This window comes from Betta splendens, chromosome 2 (genome assembly GCF_900634795.4).
Source record: "Betta splendens chromosome 2, fBetSpl5.4, whole genome shotgun sequence".
NCBI lineage: Eukaryota > Metazoa > Chordata > Actinopteri > Anabantiformes > Osphronemidae > Betta > Betta splendens.
The window spans coordinates 5,249,497-5,270,332 of NC_040882.2; the positions used below are offsets into that span (position 1 = coordinate 5,249,497).

Genomic DNA, 20,836 nt, shown 5'->3' on the forward strand with positions numbered 1-20,836 from the left:
TGTGAGCGTTCATTTAAACAGATAACGGGAACGTTTGTTCTACGTCATCATAATGCGACTCGTTCGCCGCAACATGTGAGGAAAACATGGAGAGACTGTTGTTTTGACATTTAATAACTAATTATTTGTTTTCATCAGACACGAAACGCGACATTTATGAGGAAAAGTACAACCTTTGCTTACGTTTCGACTCCGAAAATAGCTGAAAGTGTGTTAGCGTAAAGTTAGGTTAACCAACTTCACCACACGGTTATTTTTTGGTTGTTTTACTAGCTTTAAGCTTACGCCATGGATAACACCGAGGATAACACGATTGAGCTTCACGGAGATGAGGAAGTTATTGAAGTCATTGACCTAAACGAGACGGAGCCTTGTCCTGGTGTGTAGAAAATACAAGTCGTCACTTCTGGCAACGTTGACCCCTGCGATATGTGTATTTGGCATTTATATTTGAGCGTAGCTGAGGGATAGGACGTTTAACATTTCCATTACCTTCCTTCCATCTTCAGATGATTTGGCTGATGACTTGGGGGATGTTGACTTTGAGGACCCCGGTAATGCAGAAGATGACAACGAAGGCTGGGAGACCGAGGATGAAATGGAAGCTGAAACCGAGATAGATGACAGTGATGTCACCTTCTCTAAACACACTGGTAAAGTCGCACCTTATATTAGAGCCATTGCTACCTAACGAGGTCATTGGGTTTAAGTTTTGCTGTCTTCTCCTCTGACCAGGCTCAGTATTTTGTGTGAGTTTGGATCCTGCGACAAACAGCCTGGCTGTAACAGGAGGAGAGGATGATAAGGCTTATGTGTGGAGAGTGAGTGATGGAGAAGTTCTACTGGAGTGTACTGGTGAGTGTTGAAGGGTTTGTGTTTACACAGTGTGTTTGGATCTTTAATTTAAAACTGTATGATCAGGTTATATAGTGAAGCTCTCCAAAGAAAATGTAATGTAAAATACACCTCACAACTTCACAGAGAATACAACTAACCGAAACCCTAAATATGGATAAACATCAAATCCAGACGTGTGTGATCTCCACAGGTCACAAAGACTCTGTGACGTGTGCTGTGTTTAGCCATGACTCCTCCATGGTGGCTTCTGGTGACATGAGCGGCACGATTAAAGTTTGGAAAGTGGAAACCAAAGAGGAGATCTGGTCTTTTGAAGTTGGAGATTTGGAGGTGAGGGCTTCAGCACTGTATCGGCCTGGCTGTGTGCTTGTGTGTTTATATTGTGCATCTGTAAGTACTTGTGAAATGTTTTACTGGGCCTGAAGGAATTTATGAGGACACAAGAGGATGATTGCTCAGGCTGAGAATTTGTGGCTGTGAGGAGGAAATGAGTGATCAGACGCTCTCCCTATGCAAAGCAACAACTGCTGAGTTGCACACAATGTATAATAATTCCAACATCTGCTCACTGGCCACAAATAATCTGTGTAATAATGGGTGTCTATGTGTGAAGTAGCTCTTAATACATGGCTGTCTGCCGTGCTTCCTCCTCAGTGGTTGGAGTGGCATCCCGGCGCTCCAGTGCTGCTCGCGGGAACGGACGATGGCAGCGTGTGGATGTGGAAGATCCCTGCAGGGGACTGTAAAACCTTCCAGAGTCCTGGATGCCAGGCCACCAGTGGCAAAGTCTTACCTGATGGTGAGAGATGAGAACACTTATTTTAAAATGAAAGGGGTTTTACAGGATGCTATGAAGTATTCAAACCTACAAGTAAAAAAATATACATTTTATTTTTATATGTTTGTTTGTCTATATGTTTCCTGCTTTTTAACAACTTTAATCATCAGGTTTTTGTGTAGGTAAATATTTGCCTAATGCTGTTTTCTGCAGGTAAACGCGCTGTGGTGGGTTATGAGAACGGAACTGTACGCGTGTGGGATTTGAAGCACAGCAACACCATCCATGTTATTAAAGGCAAGTTTGAAAGTTCGAACATGTCATTTCATCTTCCTATTACCAGAGCTTTGGGACTGTAATAGAAAAAAACATCTATTAGAAAGCATTTAAAAAAGAAAATAGGCAGGAGAGTTTTTTTCTCTAAATAACAGCATGTTAGACAAGGTAAAGCTCTGGAGGAAATTCCCTCTGCTCTGCTGTTCCAACTCCCCATTATTGTGTAATGGAAGATGGAAGAGACATAAAAGAAATTTATTTCAGAGAGTATTCATAATTGTGCACACTTCAAATTAATAAACAGTTTCTCATAAATGTAGATTTTGTAAAATGTAACTCCTTTGGGATTTACCCCTTCAGGGGTCGCCACAGCGACTGATTTGAATGATAGATTTGACAAGTCTTTTACACCAGATGCCCGGCCTGACCCCTCTCTGAGGGGATTGAACCCACGACCTGGGCGACAGGCGCGTGATGTGCCTTATATGGATAGTTTATCTCACTATTCCAGACACATTAAATATAATAAATTAACTAAGTCTGTTAAAATGTTTTGGGACATAAATATGTCCTGGATTGTGAGATGTTGAATGATTGATGTTAAAAATACAAAATTTAAAATTATACGAAAGTGAGAGTTGAATGCTTTCTAAAGCAACTGAATGCTGGTTTACAAATCTAGTTACTGTAAGTCACTTTTGAAAGCTTGTCGTTTTACAGGTCAGGACGGACACCAGGGGGCGCTGACCTGTCTGGCATGCAACAAAGACGGCTCTCTGGTCTTGACGGGATCAGTGGATGGATGCGCAAAGGTCATCAACACCACAACGGGCAAAGTGGGTGCCAGAGTGATGTACTGAACATTAGAGCAAAACGTTTTGTGTGGTTTCCTTTTGAGCATGAACCATGTCTCTGTGAAGGTGGTTGGAGCATTTTCTGTGGAGGGAGGAAAACCAAAAGGTTCAAGAGATGAAGAAGAATCCAACTCTGTAGAGTCTGTGGGATTCTGTGACATGTGAGTTGTGAAGCATTGTAAAATGTTGCAGCTGCATTAGATTTTAGGTTGAGACAAAAAAAGACATTACTCAGTCTAATCCAGCTGTGAGTGTTTATTTAAATCAGAATCAGAAGTGGATCATTATTAGATCTTCTCTCCGCTCTTGTCCTTCTCAGCCTCCCTCTCGTAGCTGTGGCGTACCTGGATGGGACTCTGGCCGTATACGACCTCTCAACACAGAACCTGAGGCACAGGTGTCAGCATGAGGTAATGTCACGGTGATTGTGAGCAAACTAGATATGGTTAGAAGTGAATCAGTGGTTAGAGCCTAATTCTTTACAGCTCTCACCTGTCAAACTCTCCGTGTTGGTTCAGGCTGGCATCGTTCACCTGCAGTGGGAGGAGTCTTCTTCTGTGGTGTCCACCTGCAGTTTAGATGGTGCGCTGCGTTTGTGGGATGCTCGCTCTGGGAACCTGGTGTCTGAGTATCGTGGCCACACTGCAGAGATCCTGGACTTCACCATCAACAGGTACGGCATCATGGCAGGCAAATATATGTTTGATATATGAATCTCTTGACTTGAGTCTAACTGTCCTGTGTATCTTCCAGAGAGGCGACTCTTGCTGTAACTGCCTCAGGAGACAACCAGGCGAAAGTCTTCTGCCTCCAAAGACCTGATCGGTAAAAAAAAGAGCCAGAGGACACATGTCGAGCTATTTCTGGAGAAACAGCAGAGACATTGAATAATGAGACTTTTTGTGTTCCCCGACGTTGGAGAACATGTTTCCCCACCTTCTAAGGATTTTAAAATATTATTATTTCTGACCTGCTTTAGTTGAACTGTAGCATTCAAAAGATAACGTTTTTGTTTTAAACAGTATTTAAGTTGTGCTTTATTGGCAGCACAACTTAACTGAAAGAAGAAAAGCAAACCCAGAGCAGATCACAGCAGATGACAACAAACAGTTGACCACATTATCCTAGGTACAAGACGACCTGGAGAATAAACAGAGAAATTCAAGTGTGATGCATTATAGTGTCCTGCCTGTGACTTCCTCTTCTGACTTTCTTTCTTTAATGACTGTCCAGACTAAAATATTCAAAATCAGTTTTTCCTTTGCAGGCGTATGTGAGTCTTCCAAGTCTCATTCAGGAGATTCTCTTCTTTGCCAAACCTTCAATGTAATTCAAATGTAAATAGGAAATAGTAATATTATGCTTTGTTCTGGGAAGCCATTAAAATTCATATTCAACAATGTCTGTGTTACAGTATCTGACTAATCCCTATTCCTACAACACTTGAAATTAAATCTGGCGGTTCATCTATTTCTGACTTTGTGTAATACTTAAGCTTTGACTCACTAAAGTGAGACTTTGTGAGACGAGATCTTTTTAATTCGAGTGGTGCTTACCGTGTTTAGTCTGCACTTTTCATGCAGTTAATTCAGATGTGTTTTAGCAGATCTGAATAAAGGGAGATGAGTCAGATACTCCAGGACGTAGATCTCCAGATACGATTAAAGGTAGAACAGAGGTGGTGAGTTCTTAGCTGGTGATTTAGTATCTGCCTTTTAGTTTTTTATAATATAATATAACAAGTTGCTTATCAAAGGCTGGGTTGCTTCAGCGCTAAGCAGTAACTTTTAGATGACAAAAAAAGCTCTTGATGTGTTTTATATCAGTATAAGTTATAAAACCACCTCCATTGGTCACAGAGCAAAACTTAAAAATAGCAGGGCCCAAATAAGATCGTGTTTTATTGCCATGTGAAGCAGAAGTTTCACATGTGGCCAAAGCTCCCCAAGGGACCGCAGTGACCAGAACACACTACTTTAAACACGCATCACGTATCCTCTGGCCTGAGTCATAAACCAGTTTGTTGTATGGGTTTTAGGCCAGACCATCTTCCTTGTCTTCCCGGATGAGATTCACGTTTTCAGATCAGGGTGCTGCAGCGTAGAGGTGCAGTTCCCCAGGTGACGAGCACTGACTGGTGTTTGGTTTCGTGTGACTGGATCAAAGAATACTATGTTTCAGAGTCTTATAAACAGGTTGTGGCTTCCGTCCAACCACATGCAGATTGATGAAGTGGATGAAGGATGCTTGTCCCTGTTGCTTCCTTCAGCCTAGTTCAGTATTGACAGATAACACAGTTGTTATTACAGTTGTTGAGCTCTCATGACACCTGCAGTTGCTGGAAGAAGCACTTTTGACACATAATTTCCCGACCCCCATTACTTACAATGAGGAAAACCAGTAGCTGAGCCGTCCCACGTGCAGATCCAGGGGCCGTTAGGAGGACCGTGACCGTGTATGGTCACACAGCGAATACAGGCTTCAGACACTATTCAGGTTGAACATCTACCTGACACATACGTATGCGCATGGTACGGAGGGAGACCCTGTTAAATGTAAAGTGACAACTGCTGAACTCCACTGGTTTGCTGCTCCAGGAGCAGCGCAGCAATGACTCACTGCTGCTCACTGTATACTTAGAGCTCCGTGTACCATCACTTGCGGTAATGGACAGTGGATTTGGGGATGAGTCCCCGGAGCTTTGATCGCTTACCCACACCTCGACGAAGACCAGACTCCCGGTGACCTGCCGCTCGGGTCCGTTCCGTCAACTCTATTGTTGTTCTCCTGGCTGATGGCCAGGGAGAAGACAAACAACGGCATCCTGTGCACAAGTGCTTCTTCCTTGTACCTTTATTTTGAGCTCACGCAGTTACTGCACGTGTCTAAAAGTGCACTTGAACGGCAGCAGGTAAACTCAGAGGATTTCAGAGGGCGTTATGTGATATTAGTCTGTGGATGTTTTTTTAGCTTTAAGTAAAAGCTGTGCGATGTTTGACTCCTACTCTGAATTGCAACCTTTGGCACAGTCGCTTCAGACGATGCTCAACCACAATAGTAAGCAGTAGAAAATAGCATCTGTTAAGTGGCGTTCAGTGGCAGCAGGACATTTCCCCCCATCAGTCACCGCTGCGTGTTTGGCCACAAAGGTCAGCTCGTAAGGCTTCGATTGGCCAGAAGGATCATCGCCTTCAGCCCGTGATGAGGTTAGAGCCCGATCTATTAAACTGCAGCTCACATTTTCTGCCGGCTGCTTCACTGACAACAGATGCCAAACCAATTGGCTGAGCAGAGACAAACAGGTGGCGCTGCCAAGGTAAACATGTGTGGTGGAAGATGAGGCCAGTGACAAACACATTAACGACACATCTGCTCTATAAAAAACGACTCAGGGAACAACATTTCTTAGACAACTTTCAGTTGTTTTGAAGATAAAAGCACTACCGGTGGGTCACAGAAAACTCAAATACTAAATAGCAGAAGTGTTTATTGTATTATTCGTATGTATGTTTGCATATGATTCAGTGCTGTGCAGAAGCAGCTTCTCCATCTCTGTCTTTGTAATGTGAAGATGCTGTGCTCGAGGGTCCATCGTTTTGTCTCTGCGTAACGTCTCTCCAGATGTTTTCAGCCTCAGGAACGCGTCTGTTTAAAAGAAGTTATCTGACTGGATTTTCATCTCTACCAGCAGCACGTCTGCTCCAGACTATTAGTGAAGGCTGGCAAAAACAAGGTCTTCCATCCCACACGCGTGACATCTGTTATGAATCCAGATATATACTATATGTATATATGAAGAAAGAGAGGGCGCCTTTGTTTTTACCTACTTACAGTGTAGCCTGGATTCTTTAAAGAGTTTAATGCTGAAAACTACTTTTGATTCTTGATTCGACTGAGATCTTGAGGTCAACGCCCCAAATTCATTGTTGATCTTCTCAAACTGTTCCTTTGCGTATACAGTAGGTTGGTGGAGGCCACAGACAGACATTTGCTTTCCTCCCGTTGCTCATCTTGGTGCAGTGTCACACACTACTGCATGATGTCAACCTGGAACACTGACTCATACTCAAGCTGCAGTTTTTCAAGTAAACCGAGGGGTTGATGGATGACAGAGGAAAGAAAGAGGATGAGAAAATGATGAAGTAGGTCGAGGGTCAGTGGGTCTCCGTTAAGTGAGCGGAGACCCTACACCCTCCGCTCAGGAAGAGACAGACAGTGCAGCTGCTGCCTGCTCCTCCTTCAGAGCGCACTTCCCCTTTAAAGTATCAGAGGGACACGCTTTACATCAGGCTGCTCATTCTGCATCTGTGGTAAGGTTGTGAAAAGACAAGACGAGTAAAAACGTCTTTGGAGAAAGAAGAAGCTGCTGTAGTTTGTGATGGAGTCCGCACTTCGTTACTGCTTCTGCTCATGGACGTGACATGCAGGTGAATCTGTCACGAATATCAAGAGAGATATTATTTATAGCTTTAATCTACAGAAGGCATGACTCAACTCATTAAAAGGTAAAGTTTTTTTTTATTTGTTTCAAAAAGTTTCATACTAATCCATTATGTATTTGTAGTGCTTTGTTAAATGTGTCACTGAATTACAAAAAGAGGTCTGATAAGTACATTAAATTTTATTTTGAGAAAACAATGATTAAAGTTACAGGAAAAAAGTTAATTGAAGTAAAAAGTTTCAAAATAAAGCTGATTTACATTTAGTCAGAGGTGTTAGTTTCTGCATCAGGACTTAAACACCACAAACTACATTTCACTGAGCTTTACTAGTGATGATAAAAAGTCAGCCATAGTTTGGAGTTCACGCAAACACATGTGATTCATCTAAACTGGGCAAAAAATGTGGATCAACTGTCAGTTCAGCGTGTTCTTGCCTCAAATTTCCACAGCTTTTTCTTGAATTTTTACCCCTAATGTTTTGTTGTATGAATAAATTCCTGGATGCACTTTAGGAATTCTGGTTACACTCAGTGGGAATAAACATCTAACCCCCCCTTCGTTTCTTCTCACAGTAAAGTGCCACTGGGAGTCTGACACAGGGTCTTTGTGTTGATCAGTTCTCGCTGGTGATGCTTCAGCTTCTCTGCAGGGCAGCTGCACCTTGACCTGGACCTGGACCTGCTGCAGATGAGCAGGACTCACCCCATCGCACCCAAGATGGATGCTCTTCTCTCCAGGGAGCGTCTCATCTACACCATCACCGTTCCGCTGTCGACCTCCATCATCCTGGCCAATCTGATCATCATTCTAGGCATCACCTGGAACCGCCAGCTGCACAACACGCCCAACTTCTTCTTCCTGAGCCTGCTGGTGGCCGACATGTGTACAGGCGTGGCCCTGCCCTTCATTCCCTTAATGGGCCTGAACCGAGAGCTGCGCTTCAGCTCCTGTTTGGTGGCTCACGTTTTCCCCAACTTCCTCTTCCTGGCGTTCCTGTTCAACCTCGTAATGGTTCACTATGAGCGCTACATTTGCATCGCCGACCCGCTTCATTACAACACCCTGTGGATGCACCGCAGTTTCCCTCTGGCATTGCTGGCGGTGTGGGTGCCGCCGCTGCTCTACGCGTGTCTCCCTGCGTTCGGCTGGAATAACTGGAAGGGCCCAGATTGGAACGGCTGCTGTGCAAATAGCCAAAAGCTGGTGCCACTTTCAAACTGTTCAGCAAATGCAACCACCTGCTGCTCCTACAGGCGAGTGTTCCCCAAGGCGTTCATCTACCTGGAGGTGTACGGCCTGGTTCTACCTGCGATACTCACCATCGCTGGCATGACCGGCCGTGTTCTGTGGATCACGCGAGGCCAGCTGAGGGACATCTGCCGCCTCCACCGCTCGGTGGAGCGCGGCACCCAGGCGTCGGACCAAGAGCAAAGGCTGAACCTGCGGTACACTCGCTGCGTGGTGGCCGTGTCGCTGACCTTCCTGGCGTGCTGGGTGCCCTACCTCATTTACCAGCACATCTGCGTGGCATTTCTGATCAGCGAGACCACGTGGAGCTCCACCACCCAGATTGTGCTGTCCTGCACTAGCATTGGCAGCATGTCTGTGGTGCCAGTGGTGCTGGGCCTGGCTAACAGGCAGTATACAGAGCCTGCACGCGAACTGCTGCAGAAGGTCCGAGACAGATGGAGCAGAAGGAAGCATGGATCAGATGACGTGGCACTCTGAGAAAATTCTTCTTCTTCTTCTTCTTCTTCTTCTTCTTCTTCTTCTTCTTCTTCTTCTTCTTCTTCTTCTTCTTCTTCTTCTTCTTCTTCTTCTTCTTCTTCTTCTTCTTCTTCTCCTTCTTCTTCTTTTTCTTATTTTGTTTTTGAGTTTTGTTAATGTTCTTAAAAAAGGTAAAATTTGTTTTTTGTCTTCTGATATTTTCAAAGAAAGGTGGTCCAATAAAACTACTATTGTATCAGTGTTGTACGTTTGTTATAAAGCTCTGTATATTCTTGCTTCTTTGTGTGTTGCCTGCTCTGGATCAGTTCAACCAGTTGTAGGTTTTCTCCATCTGTCACCCCCTGCCTGCAGTGTTTACTCCTATGTCCCTTGCTAGTGTTTATCTACATACTGGTATGCAGGCTAAAGGATGCTCCCACAGTCTGTAATACATCTTCCAGACATGGTGAGATTATGAGGTATCTTCACACAAACACTGCTTCTTAAATTCCTCCTAAGATTAAAACTTAATTTTTACTTTTTAAACTTTATTAACTGTATTTGCTGCATGAAAGATATTGATTTGGGAATGGATCAAATACACAAACAATGTGCTGCATCCACAATCAGTGTTGGTGGAAAAGAAGCAGCGACCTGAGGAGGTGGAGACCATTCTAATCAAATAAAGTGCAAAGCAGGTCTGAACTGCAAAAGGACATTAGGAGAAATGGGATATCATCATGAGGTCACAACACACAGCGAACAACGCTTGTATGTTTTGTTTGTGTTTCTTTGCAAAGCCACAGCATCGGAAGATCATGTACTTTTGTGTCAGAGGAAGACCGAGGAGAACCGGGAGAAGAGAGCGAGGGAAAACAGAACGAGGCCGTCGGACAGCAGTTATTTGATGTCTTAACTATGAAGCACACAAAACACAATGAAACATTTGCTCTAATTTGATAGGAAAATTATAGCAGACCTATCTCTTTATAATGCTATTAGCTGGTGCTAGCAGCCGATTAGCAAAGTACAAATACATTTCTATATTTTTTGCTTTGCTTTCCTTTTTCCTGATGTTGCCATCGCTTGGTATTGCCACATCCACCACTACGGCTTTCCTCTGTTCTTTATCCACCACCACAATGTCTGGTTGGTTCGCCATTACCATTCTGTCTGTCTATATATCTATATATATATCTATATCTATATCTATATCTATATATATATATATATATATGTATATATATGTATATATATGTATATATGTATATATGTATATATATGTATATATATGTATATATATGTATATATGTATATATATTTGTAATTTGTTATTGTTGCATTATTTGTGTTTGTTGCAAAACAAGCAAATAAGTTGTAACTGTAACCGTGTTTAAGTTTGATACATTTTATTTTAGTCCCCTGACAACACTATTCAATATTTGAGGTACAAAAGTGCAGATGTGTATGAAAGAAAGAGAACAATTCCAAAGATCAAGCATTTTTTCAAGCAAGCAATTCCCTTTACCAATCTTGTCCAGGTTGCAGGACACAAAACACTGACAAGGATCATGTGTTTTGGTTCCAAATACCTTTCAAAGCACACAGTTGCTCCCCAGTATCTAGCTGCTTCCCCTAAGTGAAATACCGCAACTCTTTGCAAACAGAAACATAAACCAAATGTCTCCTACTACACACACAGATTGAAGCATTGATTAAGACCCTGCCAATAAGCACAAAAGCACAGAGACAAATATGAATATTTAAAGGTTGGCTCAGTGATTCAAGTTCAGTTTAACTTAATTTATCCTAATTGGATGTTTTAAATTCACATTTTATGGATTATAATTTAATGCTATAGTCAGATTATTGATGGACCGATCCGGTTAGTCTTCAGTGTAAAAAGATTTTTTGGACACAACTCTGCCTGACTCTACATTCATCCGGATCAGCAGGCGTTTCTTGACGACAGGCTGCTCCTCTGGGGAACCGGTAAGAGGCGGGGTAAGAGCGGTGGCCGAGGCGTTGGAGGGATCTGGGGTTTGGGGCGTCTTTGGCTTCACTGGCAGGGGTTGTTCCTCTGGGGAACCGGCACAAGGCGGGGGAGGGGCGTTGTTTGAGGCGTTGGACGGATCTGGGGCTTGGGGCGTCTCTGGCTTCACTGGCAGGTGTTGTTCCTCTGGGGAACCGGCACGAGGTGGGGGAGGGGTGGTGGCCGAGGCGTTGGAGGGATCTGGGGCTTGGGGCGTCTCTGGCTTCACTGGCAGGTGTTGTTCCTCTGGGGAACCGGCACGAGGTGGGGGAGGGGTGGTGGCCGAGGCGTTGGAGGGATCTGGGGCTTGGGGCGTCTCTGGCTTCACTGGCAGGTGCTGCTTCTCTGGCTGTTGCTTCGATGGCAGGCGAAGGTCTGCGTGCAAGTAAGGACTTGGATTGGTTGGTTTGTTTTTAGAAATCTGAGCGAAAGAGAGTTTGGATTTTAGTGAGATGCAGCACATGAACTGGTTAGTAGAATTAGATGTTTTTTGCCTTTATTTTCAACAGTATTCAACAAAAATGGTTCTCACTTGCATTGCGTGGGCCCTGCTTCACACCATCATATCTTCACAGCAATGGAAGAGAGACAGTGGTTAGTGTTAATGCATCATTTGCCCAAAGAGACTGCGCCGACATCCCCGCCGCTCACGTACCTCGCCTCCTCGCCCTCCAGCAGCTTGCGGTAGGTAGCGATCTCCATGTCCAGCTTCAGCTTGAGGTTCAGCATCTCTTGGTAATCACGGATCAGTCCAGCATAGTCCGTCTTGGCCTGTTTCAGCGCCTCCTTCAGTTGGTCGATGCCTTTGCGGGCCTCTTCCACGTTCACGTCAGTTTCTTTCTGAACATCATCGATTTCCTTCTTCAGAGAGACTTCCTGAAGAGACGCAGAAGAAAGGCGCAGTAATAAGTAAGTGTTTGAATGGTCACTATGTGTGGCTATCCGTAAACACTATGTGTGTCTGTCTCATCCCAACCTTTCTTGTGAGAGATTCCAGTTCCCCAGTGAGCCAGTGGATTTGGCGCAACAACTCCGAGATCATCCTCTTTATATCACGCACACCCTCCTCCTGCTGCTCAGTTTTATTGACCATGACATCCATCTAAGTAGGGGAAATGTTTTAAAGGTCAGTTCTAAAAAGACCTAAAGATCATAACTTGGGAACAAAGTGACATTTCTTGTGTGTGGACCTGGTCACCTTTTTCTTGTACCAGCGCTCAGCTTCCTCCCTGGACTGGACGGCCATGTTGGCATATTGAAGCTCGGTACTCTGAATGACGTCGCCCATGTCCAGAGAGCGCTTGTTGTTGTTGGGTAAGACCACGTGCTTGTTCTGGATCTGAGACAGCAGCTCCCTGATCTCCTACACAAATCAGACAATAGGAGACGAAAGTGGGGAGTCATTGTCGTGACATCAATAAAACCTGAACGAAGTAAATAATGCCCCCGTTATTACCTCATCAAAGGCATTCCTGAGAAATTCCAACTCATCCACCAGGTCATCCAGATCCAGCATCAGCTGGACATGCTCCAGTTGGCTGTTGTCTAGCTCCTTTTAAATGCACACACACACACACACACACACACACACACACACACACACACACACACACACACACACACACACACACACACACACACACACACACACACAAGGATGATTTCAGACTATGAACAACAAATTGTTTGTCTGAGGTTCTTTATGTTTCTGAATGACCAAGATTAAATTACCTTTTTGGCAAGAATACAATCGTTCTCCAGATCATATTTCTTTTTTTGCTCCTCTTCCAACCTAACACAACATGAAAAACAAAAATGATTAGTGACAGAAAGGACATAACTGACATGTTTGAAATTCTTCTGGACGTATTTTGTGCTTGCTACAGAAAACACAAGTGTGTGTACAATGCTCCCAATATAAAACCCTCTCCCATGTTGTTGTTGTTCTTTTTCATACATATACAGTAATAAAGCAACGACATATCCAGAGCTCATCGAGCTCCATGGTGAACATCTGACCTCTTCTTGGTATCGTCCTTCTCCTTTATGTTTCGTTCCCGCTCATCCTTCAGCTTCTCTTGTTCGCGGAGCAAGTTCTCAACCCTCTGCTTCAGGTCGTTCTTGTGCTGCTTTGCAAGGTCGTCGACCTTGCCCGTGTACACCTCGTACTCCTTGAGGATCTCAAGCTCCTTCTCAAGCCTTGTTTTCTCATCCTCCAGATTTTTCACCTAAAACCGAGACAACAGACAATGTCTTGAAGCTGCACATGGAAAAGAAGCAAATGGAAAACACAGGCGCAGTATTAATGCTAAGCTCAGCTATAATATGATTATATAGTAGTAGTAAAATTATTTATGTTTTATATTTTTGTTTTTGGTGTCACCCAGTGTGTCTGGACCACAGCGTTCACAGTAATAGCTTTCAGTTTTGCCATTGTCCACCAGGTGGTGTGAATGCTCCTCCATTCATTTTGAAGTCAAGCCTCACAGGAGACTTTCTGTCCTTAGGTCACAGAATTATATGTGACAGAGAGAAGCTGGTTTGTCTTGAACAAGTCTTAAACACAGGTCTAATTTAACTTCACTGGACCTGGATTTAAATTTAAACAGGGGAATAACCAACATAAATGAACTGTTTTACATTAAACATTTCAAAATCAGAATGCAGAATATTAATATTGTATTGCTTCACTGAAAAACGTTTTCCAAAACGTTTATACGTAAATAAGTTTATAAAGCTGACTAATTATACGGGTAATAACTTAATTTTTTGTTTAGTTTTTTTGTGTACACTTAAAACGTTATTTACGGTTTTCTGCATAATTATTCTTATAATAAACGTAAAACAAACCTTGTCAATCAGCTTGACGAACTTGTCGTTCAGTCCAACCAGGGCCTTCTTCTCCTTGTGTTTGTCCGACGTGTCCACACTCTTGGCCGGTCCCGAACTACTCGGGGTGTAGGACTGGCTGCTGAATCCTCTAGAATTAGACATAGTGACAGGTAAGAAAGCAGGAACAGACTACAGGTCGCGCAGGTGAGCGTCGAAGGCAAGGAACTCCTACGCATCCCCGTCTTTTAAGGTGGACTCGGACCACCCCTGACCTGCCTCACTCTCACATCCGTCCAATCAAAGGAGAACTAGTGGAATTTTCTAAGGAAAAAATGAAAGAATCTTGATGAAATACTTGATTTTCGACCTCATACCAGTTGGTCCGGTTCTGGTGCTGGGCACCGGCAGCCAATGGCATCGTCTGGGCGGAATCGTGCGCGAAGATATAAGGACGACCCGCGCCCTGGACCTCCACCAGGCGCCCCGTCAACCTGATCCGGTTAGTCTTCAGTGTAAAAAGATTTTTTGGACACAACTCTGCCTGACTCTACATTCATCCGGATCAGCAGGCGTTTCTTGACGACAGGCTGCTCCTCTGGGGAACCGGTAAGAGGCGGGGTAAGAGCGGTGGCCGAGGCGTTGGAGGGATCTGGGGTTTGGGGCGTCTTTGGCTTCACTGGCAGGGGTTGTTCCTCTGGGGAACCGGCACAAGGCGGGGGAGGGGCGTTGTTTGAGGCGTTGGACGGATCTGGGGCTTGGGGCGTCTCTGGCTTCACTGGCAGGTGTTGTTCCTCTGGGGAACCGGCACGAGGTGGGGGAGGGGTGGTGGCCGAGGCGTTGGAGGGATCTGGGGCTTGGGGCGTCTCTGGCTTCACTGGCAGGTGTTGTTCCTCTGGGGAACCGGCACGAGGTGGGGGAGGGGTGGTGGCCGAGGCGTTGGAGGGATCTGGGGCTTGGGGCGTCTCTGGCTTCACTGGCAGGTGCTGCTTCTCTGGCTGTTGCTTCGATGGCAGGCGAAGGTCTGCGTGCAAGTAAGGACTTGGATTGGTTGGTTTGTTTTTAGAAATCTGAGCGAAAGAGAGTTTGGATTTTAGTGAGATGCAGCACATGAACTGGTTAGTAGAATTAGATGTTTTTTGCCTTTATTTTCAACAGTATTCAACAAAAATGGTTCTCACTTGCATTGCGTGGGCCCTGCTTCACACCATCATATCTTCACAGCAATGGAAGAGAGACAGTGGTTAGTGTTAATGCATCATTTGCCCAAAGAGACTGCGCCGACATCCCCGCCGCTCACGTACCTCGCCTCCTCGCCCTCCAGCAGCTTGCGGTAGGTAGCGATCTCCATGTCCAGCTTCAGCTTGAGGTTCAGCATCTCTTGGTAATCACGGATCAGTCCAGCATAGTCCGTCTTGGCCTGTTTCAGCGCCTCCTTCAGTTGGTCGATGCCTTTGCGGGCCTCTTCCACGTTCACGTCAGTTTCTTTCTGAACATCATCGATTTCCTTCTTCAGAGAGACTTCCTGAAGAGACGCAGAAGAAAGGCGCAGTAATAAGTAAGTGTTTGAATGGTCACTATGTGTGGCTATCCGTAAACACTATGTGTGTCTGTCTCATCCCAACCTTTCTTGTGAGAGATTCCAGTTCCCCAGTGAGCCAGTGGATTTGGCGCAACAACTCCGAGATCATCCTCTTTATATCACGCACACCCTCCTCCTGCTGCTCAGTTTTATTGACCATGACATCCATCTAAGTAGGGGAAATGTTTTAAAGGTCAGTTCTAAAAAGACCTAAAGATCATAACTTGGGAACAAAGTGACATTTCTTGTGTGTGGACCTGGTCACCTTTTTCTTGTACCAGCGCTCAGCTTCCTCCCTGGACTGGACGGCCATGTTGGCATATTGAAGCTCGGTACTCTGAATGACGTCGCCCATGTCCAGAGAGCGCTTGTTGTTGTTGGGTAAGACCACGTGCTTGTTCTGGATCTGAGACAGCAGCTCCCTGATCTCCTACACAAATCAGACAATAGGAGACGAAAGTGGGGAGTCATTGTCGTGACATCAATAAAACCTGAACGAAGTAAATAATGCCCCCGTTATTACCTCATCAAAGGCATTCCTGAGAAATTCCAACTCATCCACCAGGTCATCCAGATCCAGCATCAGCTGGACATGCTCCAGTTGGCTGTTGTCTAGCTCCTTTTAAATGCACACACACACACACACACACACACACACACACACACACACACACACACACACACACACACACACACACACACACACACACACACACACACAAGGATGATTTCAGACTATGAACAACAAATTGTTTGTCTGAGGTTCTTTATGTTTCTGAATGACCAAGATTAAATTACCTTTTTGGCAAGAATACAATCGTTCTCCAGATCATATTTCTTTTTTTGCTCCTCTTCCAACCTAACACAACATGAAAAACAAAAATGATTAGTGACAGAAAGGACATAACTGACATGTTTGAAATTCTTCTGGACGTATTTTGTGCTTGCTACAGAAAACACAAGTGTGTGTACAATGCTCCCAATATAAAACCCTCTCCCATGTTGTTGTTGTTCTTTTTCATACATATACAGTAATAAAGCAACGACATATCCAGAGCTCATCGAGCTCCATGGTGAACATCTGACCTCTTCTTGGTATCGTCCTTCTCCTTTATGTTTCGTTCCCGCTCATCCTTCAGCTTCTCTTGTTCGCGGAGCAAGTTCTCAACCCTCTGCTTCAGGTCGTTCTTGTGCTGCTTTGCAAGGTCGTCGACCTTGCCCGTGTACACCTCGTACTCCTTGAGGATCTCAAGCTCCTTCTCAAGCCTTGTTTTCTCATCCTCCAGATTTTTCACCTAAAACCGAGACAAGAGACAATGTCTTGAAGCTGCACATGGAAAAGAAGCAAATGGAAAACACAGGCGCAGTATTAATGCTAAGCTCAGCTATAATATGATTATATAGTAGTAGTAAAATTATTTATGTTTTATATTTTTGTTTTTGGTGTCACCCAGTGTGTCTGGACCCCAGCGTTCACAGTAATAGCTTTCAGTTTTGCCATTGTCCACCAGGTGGTGTGAATGCTCCTCCATTCATTTTGAAGTCAAGCCTCCAGGAGACTTTCTGTCCTTAGGTCACAGAATTATATGTGACAGAGAGAAGCTGGTTTGTCTTGAACAAGTCTTAAACACAGGTCTAATTTAACTTCACTGGACCTGGATTTAAATTTAAACAGGGGAATAACCAACATAAATGAACTGTTTTACATTAAACATTTCAAAATCAGAATGCAGAATATTAATATTGTATTGCTTCACTGAAAAACGTTTTCCAAAACGTTTATACGTAAATAAGTATATAAAGCTGACTAATTATACGGGTAATAACTTAATTTTTTGTTTAGTTTTTTTGTGTACACTTAAAACGTTATTTACGGTTTTCTGCATAATTATTCTTATAATAAACGTAAAACAAACCTTGTCAATCAGCTTGACGAACTTGTCGTTCAGTCCAACCAGGGCCTTCTTCTCCTTGTGTTTGTCCGACGTGTCCACACTCTTGGCCGGTCCCGAACTACTCGGGGTGTAGGACTGGCTGCTGAATCCTCTAGAATTAGACATAGTGACAGGTAAGAAAGCAGGAACAGACTACAGGTCGCGCAGGTGAGCGTCGAAGGCAAGGAACTCCTGCGCATCCCCGTCTTTTAAGGTGGACTCGGACCACCCCTGACCTGCCTCACTCTGACATCCGTCCAATCAAAGGAGAACTAGTGGAATTTTCTAAGGAAAAAATGAAAGAATCTTGATGAAATACTTGATTTTCGACCTCATACCAGTTGGTCCGGTTCTGGTGCTGGGCACCGGCAGCCAATGGCATCGTCTGGGCGGAATCGTGCGCGAAGATATAAGGACGACGTGCGCCCTGGACCTCCACCAGGCGCCCCGTCGACCTGTAACAGTCCCCGTCTCCGTCAGCCCTCGACCGCCCAGCCGGAAGCATGAGCAGGAACTCCTCCGCCAGCATGTACGCCGGTTACCCGTCCGGGGGGCGCAGGACGCCCGCGTCCAGCCCCGGCGGCCTGCGCAGCCTGCTGGCCAATGACACGCACACGGACTCCGCGCCCGTCGCCGCCGCCGCCGCCGCCGCTCCCGTGACTCGGGCCGAGGCCCCCGCTCCTCCCGTGGCTCCCGAAGACGACAAGGAGAAAATGCGGGGTCTGAACAATCGGCTGACCAGCTACCTGGACATGGTGAAGACCCTGCAGCAGACCAACGACGGTCTGAGGAAACAGATCGATGAGATCCTGGCGAAGAGACAAGCTCCGAATGGGAGAGACTGGGATGAGGTCCAGAAACCCTTTGACGATCTCAGGAAGCAGGTGGGTCTTTAATTGTGTGCGCGTGCTCTTCAAGTGTATGTAGGGATTCAAACATTTCTGTTGTTAGATCAAGGAAATTACCATGGACAATGCCAACCTGTTGATGGACGCCAACAATGCCAAACTGGCCAATGAGGACTTAAAGAACAAGTAAGCTCAATTTAACAAATACTCCATTTAAATCAAATAACAACAGGACTGATGAAAGTGGTGGGTTCATCCAGGCTTGATGCGGAGATAGTTGCACAGAAGACATTTGAAAAAGAGCTGGATGATGTGAAGAAGGTCCTGGAGGAAGTCAAGCAGCAGAAGGAGAGCATAAAGAAGGAGACCGAGATGGTGAAAGATGAGATTGACCGCATTAAGCAGGAGCACAAGGATGTGAGGCCCCACACACACACACACACACACACACACACACACACACACACACACACACACACACACACACACACATCCGGGGGAATCGGACCGTGTGGAACGTGACACAAACCCTTAATGTGCCTGTTGCAGATGGTGGACGACCTGTGTGAGAAGATCAGGACCTCCAAGGTGACGGTGGAGATCGAGCCAGACAAAAACAACCTGACTTCAGTTATCGACAATATGCGCAACCAGTATGAGAAAATAGCTCAAAAGAATCTGAAGGAAACAGAGGACTGGTACAAGGACAAGGTACCTGTGATCCACACGTTGGGTGACACTGTTTATCTTCACCTGTATAACTTTCTTTTGCACCTCCACCTTTTTTCCTCTGGTTCTTCCCTTTTAGTTTGAAAACATCAAGGTGGTGGAGGCCGAGAACTCAGCGGCACTGGAGTCTGGGAACGCAGACCTCAAGGATAAGCAGAAACAGAAACAACAACTGGAAATACAAATCCAGAGTGTGATGACCAAGGTAAAACAAAGCTCACTTGATCACGATCACCACGGAATCTATACTAAAAGCGAGTCAGGAATGATAAGATTAGCCTCCCTGTCGTCTTCACAAGCATTCCTGTTTGTCCTGTCATTATGTTTCCAAGCTACTACTTACAGTAGGAGGCAAACGCTTGTCCTGTCACTGCAGTCAAATAGAATATGAGCTCACGGAACGTGAATCACTGTGATCGCCTGCACGTTTGTGTCAGAGAACAGTGCCAAGTCTACAGTCATGCTAAATTGTTCATTCCAGATCCAAACCCTGGAGGCACTTTTGGAGAACACCAAAATACAGTGCAGCAAACGCCTGAGCGTCTACGACAAAGAGGTGCAGAACACTGAGTCCGAAATAAAGAAAGTGAGGTCGCAGATGGAGCGCCAGAAAGAGGACATCATGAACCTGATGTCTGAAAAACTGAAGCTGGAGGAGGAAATCCGGAAATACAATGATTTGATGAACATGTGCAGCGACGAGAGGTGAGAGCGGTCACGGCTACAAACACCTTCATGATGGATGCAGTGTAAACATGACAGATGGATGTTTCCTGTGTAGCTCGCTTTAAAGATGTTAGACCTAAAAATGTTTGGGCCGAGCGGAAGAGCTGATCCTGATGTTTTCATGCTAAGCTAACGTGCGTGGCGCTTCCAGTCTAACTGAGTTTGCACATCTACCCTGTCCTTCCCTGACAGCTTGGAGCTTTCTTTAGCAGATGCACTGAACAGCGGTGAGTTCAAACCCCAGAAAAAGGTGCTTGTGTGCAGGTGAAAACTAAACTCTAACCCTAACCCTCATCTGTGGAGTCACCCAGTGTGTTTCGTCAGCGCTGACAATAATGTCTTTCAGTTTTGCCATTGTCCACCAGGTGATGTCTATGCTCCTCCATTCCTTAGGAAGTCAAGCTTACGCAAGAGACTTTCTGTGTCCCTAGGTCACAGAATTGTGAATGTGTCACACAGAGGCTTGGTTCAAGTCGTGAACAAAGGGCAAATTCAAATAATCTATTTGGGAAATATACTGTTTAACAATGTTTTTTAAAAGGTCAAATGACTCCTTCCTTTTTTGTACCACAACTCATTTGCATTAATCTGTAATTTAAAAGACTTTAACAAGCCCTTTAATCATCACTACCCAAAATTTTTGTCCTTCATTTCTAACCTTTATTGTCTTTATAACATTTAGCAGAAACAAAGACAAAAGGGAAGCTTAAGGACCAAAAGGATGTTGAACACGCTTATTGTTATATACTGTAAAACCTCTGTTTTTGTTTGCAGAAAAGTCGAGGCCTGAAAACGTGGTGAAACAACCAGAAAAATAAACGCCCCCTCGAACAAGAAAACACGCCTATCTGAAACACCCACCCCCTTAAAGCCTGCTTAAACTCCCCAATGCAAAAACCCCATAATCAGTGGAGGGAGACCCCAACAAGCCAGGGATGGTTTCCAGCAACTCAAATTGTGCCTTGAAAAGAGAAACAAACAACTAATAAGGGTTCAGACGCTTCTTTCTCATCCTATTGTTTGACGGTTACTGGTTCTATAAATGGTGTCGGATGGTTGTGGCCTAGCCTGTAATACTACTGTGAGGTTGTTATGGTGCTTTTTCCTAACTATCTCTAAATAAAATAATTTGATTTGCAAATAAACTCGACTTGCAATATTTTTTATTCACTCTTATATTATATTTATATTTACTCTTATATTTATATTTACTCTTATATTTACTTTTTTATTACATATAT

General features: G+C 44.6%; 5 protein-coding genes across 6 annotated transcripts; 3 read left to right on the forward strand and 2 right to left on the reverse strand.

The window, feature by feature from the left end:
- Positions 1-71: 71 nt before the first annotated feature.
- Positions 72-4,166, forward strand: aamp (angio-associated, migratory cell protein). Its single transcript, XM_029142831.3, has 11 exons — positions 72-379; positions 510-653; positions 736-855; positions 1,049-1,188; positions 1,513-1,657; positions 1,850-1,933; positions 2,633-2,748; positions 2,833-2,927; positions 3,086-3,176; positions 3,285-3,439; positions 3,520-4,166. The coding sequence occupies exons 1-11, from the start codon at positions 289-291 to the stop codon at positions 3,593-3,595; spliced, it is 1,257 nt and encodes a 418-aa protein (XP_028998664.1). The 5' UTR covers positions 72-288; the 3' UTR covers positions 3,596-4,166.
- A 2,876-nt stretch (positions 4,167-7,042) lies between these two features.
- Positions 7,043-9,823, forward strand: LOC114847007 (G-protein coupled bile acid receptor 1-like). Its single transcript, XM_029136295.3, has 2 exons — positions 7,043-7,271; positions 7,781-9,823. The coding sequence occupies exon 2, from the start codon at positions 7,896-7,898 to the stop codon at positions 8,934-8,936; it is 1,041 nt and encodes a 346-aa protein (XP_028992128.1). The 5' UTR covers positions 7,043-7,271; positions 7,781-7,895; the 3' UTR covers positions 8,937-9,823.
- A 1,111-nt stretch (positions 9,824-10,934) lies between these two features.
- LOC114846907 (keratin, type II cytoskeletal 8-like) lies at positions 10,935-14,009 on the reverse strand. The gene is made up of 9 exons (XM_029136140.3): positions 13,798-14,009; positions 12,967-13,175; positions 12,679-12,739; positions 12,404-12,499; positions 12,146-12,310; positions 11,924-12,049; positions 11,603-11,823; positions 11,480-11,514; positions 10,935-11,368 (listed from the first exon to the last, which is right to left on the reverse strand). The coding sequence occupies exons 1-9, from the start codon at positions 13,939-13,941 to the stop codon at positions 11,361-11,363; spliced, it is 1,065 nt and encodes a 354-aa protein (XP_028991973.1). The 5' UTR covers positions 13,942-14,009; the 3' UTR covers positions 10,935-11,360.
- A 403-nt stretch (positions 14,010-14,412) lies between these two features.
- On the reverse strand, positions 14,413-17,486 carry LOC114846912 (keratin, type II cytoskeletal 8-like). Its single transcript, XM_029136152.3, has 9 exons — positions 17,275-17,486; positions 16,445-16,653; positions 16,157-16,217; positions 15,882-15,977; positions 15,624-15,788; positions 15,402-15,527; positions 15,081-15,301; positions 14,958-14,992; positions 14,413-14,846 (listed from the first exon to the last, which is right to left on the reverse strand). The coding sequence occupies exons 1-9, from the start codon at positions 17,416-17,418 to the stop codon at positions 14,839-14,841; spliced, it is 1,065 nt and encodes a 354-aa protein (XP_028991985.1). The 5' UTR covers positions 17,419-17,486; the 3' UTR covers positions 14,413-14,838.
- Positions 17,487-17,710: 224 nt separating this feature from the next.
- Positions 17,711-20,740, forward strand: LOC114846895 (keratin, type I cytoskeletal 18-like). Of its 2 annotated transcripts, XM_029136120.3 has the most exons (8): positions 17,711-18,176; positions 18,244-18,326; positions 18,401-18,557; positions 18,690-18,851; positions 18,949-19,074; positions 19,351-19,574; positions 19,788-19,822; positions 20,370-20,740. In XM_029136120.3, the coding sequence occupies exons 1-8, from the start codon at positions 17,796-17,798 to the stop codon at positions 20,411-20,413; spliced, it is 1,212 nt and encodes a 403-aa protein (XP_028991953.1). In that variant the 5' UTR covers positions 17,711-17,795; the 3' UTR covers positions 20,414-20,740. The 2 variants fall into 2 exon arrangements, with proteins under 2 accessions (XP_028991953.1, XP_028991960.1); XM_029136127.3 differs by lacking the exon at positions 19,788-19,822.
- Positions 20,741-20,836: the final 96 nt, after the last annotated feature.

Excerpts from the sequence above, each read along its gene's own strand:
- LOC114846907 (XM_029136140.3), bottom strand. The coding sequence starts at position 13,941 with ATGTCTAATTCTAGAGGATTCAGCAGCCAGTCCTACACCCCGAGTAGT. Across the intron at positions 12,740-12,966 it reads AAGGACGATACCAAGAAGAG|GTTGGAAGAGGAGCAAAAAA; the intron begins GTCAGATGTTCA and ends ATGTTGTGTTAG. Across the intron at positions 11,824-11,923 it reads TGGAATCTCTCACAAGAAAG|GAAGTCTCTCTGAAGAAGGA; the intron begins GTTGGGATGAGA and ends GCGTCTCTTCAG.
- LOC114847007 (XM_029136295.3), top strand. The coding sequence starts at position 7,896 with ATGAGCAGGACTCACCCCATCGCACCCAAGATGGATGCTCTTCTCTCC.
- LOC114846895 (XM_029136120.3), top strand. The coding sequence starts at position 17,796 with ATGAGCAGGAACTCCTCCGCCAGCATGTACGCCGGTTACCCGTCCGGG. Across the intron at positions 18,558-18,689 it reads TTAAGCAGGAGCACAAGGAT|ATGGTGGACGACCTGTGTGA; the intron begins GTGAGGCCCCAC and ends TGCCTGTTGCAG. Across the intron at positions 19,575-19,787 it reads AACATGTGCAGCGACGAGAG|CTTGGAGCTTTCTTTAGCAG; the intron begins GTGAGAGCGGTC and ends CTTCCCTGACAG.
- aamp (XM_029142831.3), top strand. The coding sequence starts at position 289 with ATGGATAACACCGAGGATAACACGATTGAGCTTCACGGAGATGAGGAA. Across the intron at positions 2,928-3,085 it reads TCTGTGGGATTCTGTGACAT|CCTCCCTCTCGTAGCTGTGG; the intron begins GTGAGTTGTGAA and ends TGTCCTTCTCAG. Across the intron at positions 3,177-3,284 it reads GGCACAGGTGTCAGCATGAG|GCTGGCATCGTTCACCTGCA; the intron begins GTAATGTCACGG and ends GTGTTGGTTCAG.
- LOC114846912 (XM_029136152.3), bottom strand. The coding sequence starts at position 17,418 with ATGTCTAATTCTAGAGGATTCAGCAGCCAGTCCTACACCCCGAGTAGT. Across the intron at positions 15,528-15,623 it reads AGCGCTGGTACAAGAAAAAG|ATGGATGTCATGGTCAATAA; the intron begins GTGACCAGGTCC and ends TCCCCTACTTAG. Across the intron at positions 15,302-15,401 it reads TGGAATCTCTCACAAGAAAG|GAAGTCTCTCTGAAGAAGGA; the intron begins GTTGGGATGAGA and ends GCGTCTCTTCAG.